The sequence below is a fragment of the Varanus komodoensis genome, unplaced genomic scaffold (genome assembly GCF_004798865.1).
Source record: "Varanus komodoensis strain SLA01 unplaced genomic scaffold, ASM479886v1 scaffold1, whole genome shotgun sequence".
In the NCBI taxonomy this organism is placed as follows: Eukaryota; Metazoa; Chordata; class Lepidosauria; order Squamata; family Varanidae; genus Varanus; species Varanus komodoensis.
Window position 1 is genome coordinate 118,727,228 of NW_025335268.1, and position 9,131 is coordinate 118,736,358.

A 9,131-nucleotide genomic window follows, 5' to 3' on the forward strand; every position below is an offset into this window, starting at 1 on the left:
CCAAGAGCTTCGGCTTTTAGATTTTTTTGGTGGGCGTGACCGATTCCCTGCGCAAACAAATCAGAGGCGGCTCTTCATGCATATGTAGATACCCTCGACCAATTAGAGTGCACTGGAGTTACCTCTGAGCTGCTTTACTAACTGAAAGCGTCCAGAAAGTTTTCGTGCTTTGGAAAGGAGTTCAGCGCTCTTTCGGTGCTCGGAGCGAAGCTGCCGGGCTCCGGGCAGTTTCGAGCTCTCTCGGCTCCAGCCGCCGCGCAAGATGAGCGTAGCCGTGGAGGACGCCGCCTTGCCGTCCATCTCCACCTTTGCTGGCTTGGTGCCGCTGGAAAGCCGGCAGCCCGAAATGGTACGGATGTGGGCACGGGCGGCTCTTGGGGAGAACGTCCGAGAGGCCGGTGAGGCGGCGGCGCAAGCGACGCCTCACCTGAGATGCGTAAGCAAGACCCTGCGCCTCTTTCCAGATCATATTGCGGATGAGGACGACGATAGGGAGCCTCGGCAAAGGGCGATGTTCAAGGGAGGATCGCCAAGCGCTGCAGAGCTTTTCGCTTTAAAATTGTCCCCGGCCTTTCTTGCCGCCCCCGCCGCCTTCGGGTTGCAGATGCCTGTTTCGGAGGGCATTAGCACCTCTGCTTCGCTACCGAAAGCTTCACCGTTTCCTCACCCTGCCCGCTTTGGCTGGGCCTGTTCCTCATCTTTGCATTCGGGGGAAGGGGAGGCGAAACATCCCCAAACAAAAAGGGGATAATTTAAATAGCATAGCTACAAGATCGGCGACGAACTGGGTCCAACACGATTTCCCAGCTAAATTCTCGAAAACACTCTCGGGTTTTATTATATTTGGGAGGCAGCAGCTTCTAAGTAGATTTTCAAAAATACTGGAGTTGCAATTCTGGAACGGTACATTCCTTTGCGGCTAACCTCACAGGGTTAAAATGCCTTCTTGAACGACGGGCGGGAGATGTGTAAATGAGCAGCCCCAGAAGCTTCGGCTATTTATGTAAATAAATCAATGTGGGTCTGATCCTGGCTCAGGAGTACGTGAAGAAAATAAGCCGGGTGGATTCCTGATTAGGCTCATTCGGTGCCCCCCAGCACTTGGGCAGAAAAGTTTGTCTCGGCAATTGCCAGACCTCTCCCTGGCAGCCCGATCCTATACAGAGTTCAGCATCCCCGCCTCCCCTCACAGCAAAATTGCATCCCTTGTAAGGATTTCCACTCAGCAGTCTTTTGGACTGCATTAAAAGCCAGTGGAGAAGCCGACAAGCGGAAGGTAAGTGCATCCCCTTCAAATCGGGTGTCTGACTCTGAGTCAGAGCAGCAAAACGGCCGCCGCGACACGGACTTATGGGATCATCTTCCTCGTAAAAGTGCCCCCTTTGCCTCGCTCCTGTTTCTTTACAGGACGTTGGAACTTCCTGACACGTACTTGCGTGTAAACTGTAATTTGTCCCGGGTTTGGCTCTAATGTGTAGGTATGGAGAATGCGTTGATGCGGAGTCTCCCTGCGCGGCAAGGCAGCGAGCGCCAGGCTCCGGGGGAGCCCCTCTGCGGGGCGGGGAAGGGCTGCGGGCGGCAAGGCCGAAATGGGCAGCCGAAGCCAGCTCAACTTGGCGCACCAGCGGGCTGGGCCAAGAGCCCCAGGACCACCAGTCGCCGCCGGGCTCGAGGGGCGGGCTGAGGGGGGTCGCCTTAATGAATTCCTCCATAATTACACACATTCCGAACAGAGATGAGGGTTTTGGAAGAGGTGAGCAGGAAGCGATGAGGATGCACTCCGCTTGGTCGGCGGCGCCTCGACCGGAGCGGCGGGGAAGCTCCTTCGAGCGGCTCGAATCCGAACCGCGCTGGGCGCGCCTCGCCTGCTCGCTCGGGCCGGGGAGCGCGCAACCCGTTTTTCAGGTTTGGGGTGCTATAAATAGTGTCGGACGTTGCCCGCCCCCTGTTTCAGGAGCGTTAACCCTTTCCACGCCCTAACCCCGCCGCTGCTGCTCTCTCCTCAGAGGCTGCTCCCTCCTGGCGCAGAAAGCGCCGCCGCCGCCACCACCATCAAGAGGGAAGCGGACGAATTGGGCAACTTCGTCGACCTGGAGTTCATCCTGGCGCACACGACCAACGGGCAGGCGCCCCACGGAGCGGTGGCGGCGGCGCCTCCCCCTCCTCCCCACGCCAACCCCAACTACCCGCTGCCCGAGACCCCCGAAAGCTGTGGCACCACCTATGACAGCGACGGCTCCGGCTACCAGCCGCCCAACAAGTTCGCCGCGTCCTACTTACCCAGCCCAGGCCACAGCTACGTGGCCGAGCTCTTCACCCAGGACCTGCAGCCGCCGCCGCCGACGGGGCCAGGCCACTGCGAGCTCCAGCGGCGGGAATACACGGAGCTGCGCGCCCCCGGGCTGGCCCACCCCGCGGCCGGCCTTCCCCGGGGCATACCCATGGAGCACCTGCGCGTCAAGCAGGAGCCGATAGACGGGCACTCCTGCATGCTGAACAGCAGCCCCGACTGCCTGGACCACAAGCCCCCGCTCATGCAGCCCATGATCCCGCAGCCACAGCAGCAGTGCCTGCCGCAGCACGCGGCCTCCGGCTTCCCTGGCGAGCAGATGGGCCCGGGCCCCCACGGGCCCGTGGGCGTCGGCGACCTGAGCGCTCACATGGGAGCCGCCCAGCACTACCCGCGCGGGGCGCCCCTCTTCCCGGCCAACTTTGCCGCCGCCGCCGGCGGACAGATGCCGCCCCAGTTCCATGGACACTTCAGCGTCTTCCGGGAGCCCTTGAAGCCCGCCCAAGGCCTGCACGGGCTGCTGGTCACGCCTCCCAATTCGCCTGTCTTGGATTACTACGCCCCGATGGGCCCTCCGGAAGAGTGCAAGCCCAAGAGGGGTCGCCGCTCCTGGGCGCGCAAGCGCACGGCCACCCATAACTGTGAATACGCCGGCTGCGGCAAGACGTACACCAAGAGCTCCCACCTCAAGGCGCACATGCGGACCCATACGGGTAAGGGTGCACGGCCGGCTGGCGCCTGGCAAGGGGCAGCGCCCCCAAGGGGTGGACGCGCGTCCGCCTGGGCTGCTGGGGACGTGGGGAACGCGTCTCCCCGGCCGGAAGCGAGGGAGCGCCCGATGTGGAGAAGGGGAGGCAGGACAGTTCTCCCGAGTGCAGAGCGGCTGGGTGTAGAAGAGCTCGGCTAATCTCCCGGAGAGGCTGGGGGAGTGTTGGACTGGATAACCTTCAAGGACGCTTCCGCCTTCAGAATTCTGCGAACTTGACGCGCGGTCCTGCCTTCTAGGGAATCGTGGCTATGTTCGGCATGGGTTGCAGACAAGCTTGCCAGGCGAAGAGCCCGCCTGGTTTATTACTTTATGCCATAAATCAAATAGCTTCTGAAACCCCACCCCCTCTGCCGGCAGCCCTACCCATGTTTAGTCAGAAGTAAGCCCCACTTAATTCAGTGGGACATTGCCTATTAAAGGAGCATTATTTTATATACTGGGTCTGTAAACCCGGAGGTTAAGCAATAATTGTAGTTCTTCCAGTGCAGGAAAATGGGGAGGTGGCAGACTTCACCTGGGCAAAGCTGTAGTCTGTGGAGAGGGTATTTTCTGGGACAGATGCCAATGAATTTCCAGCAGTCATTGATGGGATGGTTGGCGGCTTGCTAAGTGGAACGGATGCCACTTGCACCTCGCTTCCTGTGGCCAAAAAGTTTACTTTGCTCTTCTTTTCTCTTCCCCAGGTGAGAAACCCTATCACTGTAACTGGGATGGCTGTGGCTGGAAATTTGCACGGTCAGATGAACTAACACGCCATTACCGCAAGCACACTGGTATCCGGCCTTTCCAGTGCCACCTGTGCGACCGTGCCTTCTCCCGATCAGATCACTTGGCTCTGCACATGAAGAGGCATGTGTGAAGCATGGATGGGTCCTTTGGCTGGGATGTGGTTGGGTGGACAAGGAGAGGGATGGGAGGATGCCAAGAGACTGAGAACTCTATTTATGAAGGGATGGAATATTTTCTTACTGGAGTAGCTAATTTATGTATATATTAGTGAAACATTTAATATTTAAAGAGGAAAGCCATCTGGTTCTTTCACAGCAATATAGAAAAGGTTTATGTATTTAACAGTGAAGAGTTACACAAATGTGGCTTGCTGCAGTAGCAGTGGCCAAGGTATAGGACAAATTGCACTGGAAGACCATGGTGGGTGCGGAGGGGGCAAAATAAATGTGGTAGCCTGTCTCTGCCATTCCCGATCCAAATCTTCAGTGCACACACAGCCATAGTACAGATATTATGTTAACTGCCTCAAGCTATTTGTAAGATTTTTAACTTTTGTATGTTTTATGCTACAGAGATCTTTGGTTTTTTTCTGCTTATATTGTAAAAAGGCTCAGTCTTCGCAGTCTTTAGATGTCATTGAGGAGAATGGGGCAAATTAATCTTGATGGAGATTCTAGAACAAAAGGGCTAAAAATACCCATGCAAAAGACAATCTTGGCTTGCACTAAGCATAGGTCTTTCTTACTCTTGAAATTAATTGTGAATTTTAAGTATTGGTATATTGTGAATTTTAAATATGGGTATCCACTATTTACCTGTGGGGAAAGAGCTTCAGAGATAAACATTTGATATTTCTTGACCTCTTAAATTTGATTATGTTTAGCCAAACTCTATGATTGGCATTTTTGTATAACATGTTTTAAATGACGTTTTGTTTCAGCTGTAAAGTTTCCAGTTTGATCAGTCTGATCAGACCAATAAACACCCTGTGATGATGTAACTCTTCTTAAAGCAAGTAACATCCACCAATAAGTCTCCAAGCTGTCGGCAGTACGTGTTTGGGATAATCTCAACAGAAAAAAAAAAACTAAACTAATTTAGAACTGTCACTTCTAGAATAGGCTGAAAAATCAAAAATATAATCCCAGAACAAAGAGGAAACTTCTGTCAGTAGGCTGCATGAGCAGAAGCATTCTAGGGAGTGATGTTAATGACCCTGTTCTATGCACACTTGTTCAGAAGTACCTGGAATAGCCCCACTGAACTGAATAGGACTTCTGAACAGACAAGTGAAGGACTATACTGTAACAATACTGAATGTCATGAGATTTGCAGCGTAATCCTGTACATGTCTATCTAGAAAAAGCTCTACAGAATTCAGTGGGCATTACTTCTAGGTAAGCTGCAATAGAATTGCAGCCCCAGATCTTAGTCAGGGTGCAATGCTGCGCAACTTTAGATGTAAAAAAAAAAAAAAAATGCCTACAACTCCCAGCATGCCCTGGTAGTAGGCCTTTTTTTTCTGCCTGAATGTGCATAGGAGTGTTCCTTAAGTGTGCTTAGAGTTGCAGTGTTAAAACATTTTTTCCTTGCTATAGATGCTGCCAAACCAGGACCAAAACTACTTTATTACTCTGATTTACTTTTTCTGTGATGTCATGAGACCACATAATTTTGTAAGCAAAACTTTGGAAAAAGTTGGCTTATGGAACTAAAAATGAAACAAATCGTACTGTTTTAATACTTTCAAGCTAAAGTTTTTATGGGATTTAGTCCTCTGTATGTTTGCTTTCAAGGGAGCAGGACATACTGATCTTGATGGAAAACATTTTCAGATAAGTGTGTATAAGGCTGTAACCTTGGCTGATACTGCAGTCCTATGTATGCATACAGAGAAGTCAATCCCACCCTAGTCAGGTGGGGTTGCTCCCAACTAGGTGGACAGGAGGGCAGCCAAACTGCTTCGGCTTTCAACAACTGACTAGATGTGCATACATCTGCTTAATTAAAATACCTCAAGGTGCTTTATGAGAATGTAACACACACCAACACATACATTTAAAAAAAGCAGTTTAGTGCCTTTATGTATGTGAAAGAATGCCATTTTTACCACTTCCCAATAAAGGTGTGATGTTAACAGTGCTGCAAGACTCTCAGAGGTTTAGAGAGGTAACTGTTGTTTATTGTTGTTTTTCTAAGACAACTGAAACTTGTGGTTCTGTTCTTGTAAACAGCTGGCAAGGATCTTTCTGGACCAGCACACTCTTCTGTTCTATAAGGCTAATGATTTTGGTGATGAATGGATACTTTTGAAAATCTGTCACTGCAATTTTATAATTCCCATCAAGATTGGAGATTATGGAAATTGTAGTCCATCACATCTGGAAGGCACCAGATCATGGGAAGATGCTTTAAATCACCAGTTGCATCAAACAGGCGCAATCCCATGCATGTTCAGGCCGACACAAGTACTACAGCTCCCAGTATTTCTTAGTCAACATGCCAGACTGAAGTGCTCTTTTTCAGCCTTAAAGCTATGCTTTTGGACCTGACCCCCCCCCCCAAAAAAAAAAAAAAAACCTGAGGGAAGTTAGGGCCCCATTCCAGCCTCCTGTGGCAATGTGGGGTGATTGTGAATTTCTTATGAATATCTGTGGTTTTAGTGTCTACTCTAAAGGATTATGACTAAGCCAGGTACTGCTGCAGCTGCATTTTTATATTGGCAGCTTTTGAGTTTATTTTGTAAAGGGCATTTTTGTCCATTTCTATTATACTTGAATCTTTCTTTCTGAAAAGAAAAGGACTCTCTCAAAATGTAGCTTATGCAAACAAGTTGTAATTCTTTTTTGAAATGCTGTAAATGTGTCTTGTTTTTTAATTGCTTGGGTCTTTTTAGTAAATGACCTCAGCTCTGGTATGTGCACTGCACCTTTCTGTATATATTGTTAATTAACATTTTTTTGCTTGGGCCCATTGGGTATCTCCCATCAGCAAAATGTTAGTTTGCTGTATATGCATACCTAGAGACATTGTTGATCTAATGTAAAACAAATAAACAATAAAATAAAATAATAAAGCAAGTAATTTGTTTCTAACTGACTAAAAGGGGGATGACAACAGAGGGAAATGATATCTGCAAATGGAGGGGAAGGTGGATTTTAAAATGTTACTCATTTAAGGAATGAATAACATTTTCTGCCCTCCTAAGGCAGTTTACAAACATTAGTAGAACAATATATAATGCATTCTAAAACACATATAAGATAATACCGTTACAAAAATAAAAAGGTTAAGAGACTTTAGTGAAACACAGAAGGAAACAAAATAACTTTAAAGTTCAGTTTTTAGTAAGTATTCCATCTTGCAGAGCCTAGTTTCCAAAGGGTGGGTCTAAAAACATCTCTAGATATGCCCGCTTCCAGTTGCTCTGACCCAAGACAGCATTCTAGAGCTGTTCATCTTTCTTTTTCTATTCCTTCCCCCTTTACTTGAGTGGCAGGCAGAAATTCAGGGCGGTGTTCCCAGCTGCAAATGAAGTAGGAGTGGACCTCTGGATTCTCTCTCTTGAAAGGTGCCAGGTGGCTAAAGGACAGGTTCCTCAACAAATTCTCCTATCATTCTGGGCATGGCCCATCCCTTTGGCTCAGCTGAGCTCTCATAGTGGATCTACTGGTAATTTCACTCCTCTCTTTGGTACTGAGGCTTCCTCTTTAAATTAACAAGGGGTGACTAAGCTCTGGCAGGTCCCAAGCCCAGCAAGCAGGTCTTTCTGTATGCCTCCCACAGATATTTTGTACCCAATTCAAGGGCTGGGCTTGTGCAGACTTGATGTGGCACTTCCAGCACAGGCAAGACTTGCTGCCCCAAACAAAGTGAGCTCTGGCAGGAACGCTAGAAGAGGTCTGCCCCAACCTGGGCCCCTTCAAATGTGTTAACCTGCAGCTGCCATTGATGTGCTGGCTATGGATGCTTGGGGTTGTAGTTCGTCACACCTGGAGGGCACTGGCGTCAGGCAGGTGGCTCTAGAGCTGGAGTGGATAGCCTGCGGCCCTCCGTCAGTTAGGCTGTGGCTCCCACCATCCATTGCCATTGGCTATGCCGCTGGAGTCCAACAACATCTGTTTATTAGATGTCCACCTTTTTTCCTTTGCCAGGAACCCAGTGTAGCTCACATAATTCTTCCTCTCAATGTATCCTAGCAATCCTGTGAGGTAGGTCAGGTTGAAGCAGTGATGGGATCAAAGTCACCCCATTTATTTATTTATTAAAAGCTTTTGTATGCCGTCCTATTATACAAGATCTCAGGATGGCTTACAATATTTAAAAGAATTAAAACAAAAATTTCAATAAATAATAGAACAGACCAAAACAATAAATCACAAAACAAACAGAGCGACTAAAAGTTAAAAGCTGTTGGATGTTAAAATACTGTTTAAATAAAAAGGTTTTAGCCTGGTGCCGAAAAGAGTATAAACTTGGCACCAGGCGTACCTCTCTGGGAAGTACATTCCAGAGTCTGGGCGCTACAGCAGAAAAGGCCCTACTCCAAGTTGATGATGACCTTTTTACCTCTCTTAGGGTCCCGGAGCAGGGCTTCTCCCATAGATAGTAAGGGGCGTGAGGACATATAAGGAAGGAGACATTCCTTCAGGTATCCTGGTCCCAAGCTGTTTAGGGTTTTATAGGTCAAAACCAGCACCTTGAATTGGGCCTGGACTCCAACTGGAAGCCACTGGAGCTGGTAGAGGACTGGCGTTATGTGAGAGTAACGGCTGGTCCCCATCAGCAGCCTGGCAGCTCTATTCTGCACCAGTTGCAGTATCCGGACCATTTTCAAGTGCAGTCCCATGTAGAGCGTGTTGCAGTAACCCAAGTGGGAAGTTACCAGAGCATGTATCACTGTTGCTAGGGAGTGCTCATCCAGGTAAGGACGCAGCTGATGGATCAGTTGAAGCTGTAGGAAAGCACTCCTTGCCACCGCTGCCACCTGGAACTCCAGTGACAGCTCTGGGTCAAGGAGTACTCCCAAGTTGCGTACCCTGTACTTTAGAGGGAGTGCTACCCCGTCCAGAATTGATTCAAAATCACCTACCTGGAGACCCGCACTGCCCACCAACAGGATTCCCATCTTATCTGGAGTGAGGTTCAGTTTATTGGCCCTCATCCAGCCCATTACCTCAGCCAGGCACTGGTTCAGTACAGCCACCGCCTCACCAGGAGCACATGTAAATGAGAGGAAGAGCTGGGTGTCATCAGCATACTGATGACTCCACAGCCCAAACCTCCTGATGACCTCTCCCAGCGGTTTCATGTAGATGTTAAATAGCATGGGGGACAAAACAG

At 49.4% G+C, this 9,131-nt stretch overlaps 1 protein-coding gene across 1 annotated transcript; it reads left to right on the plus strand.

Annotated features, from left to right (window-relative positions):
• Positions 1-149: 149 nt before the first annotated feature.
• KLF18 (Kruppel like factor 18) lies at positions 150-6,868 on the plus strand. Its single transcript, XM_044442428.1, has 3 exons — positions 150-349; positions 2,007-3,003; positions 3,743-6,868. Exons 1-3 carry the CDS (start codon positions 263-265, stop codon positions 3,916-3,918), a joined length of 1,260 nt encoding a protein of 419 aa, XP_044298363.1. The 5' UTR covers positions 150-262; the 3' UTR covers positions 3,919-6,868.
• Positions 6,869-9,131: the final 2,263 nt, after the last annotated feature.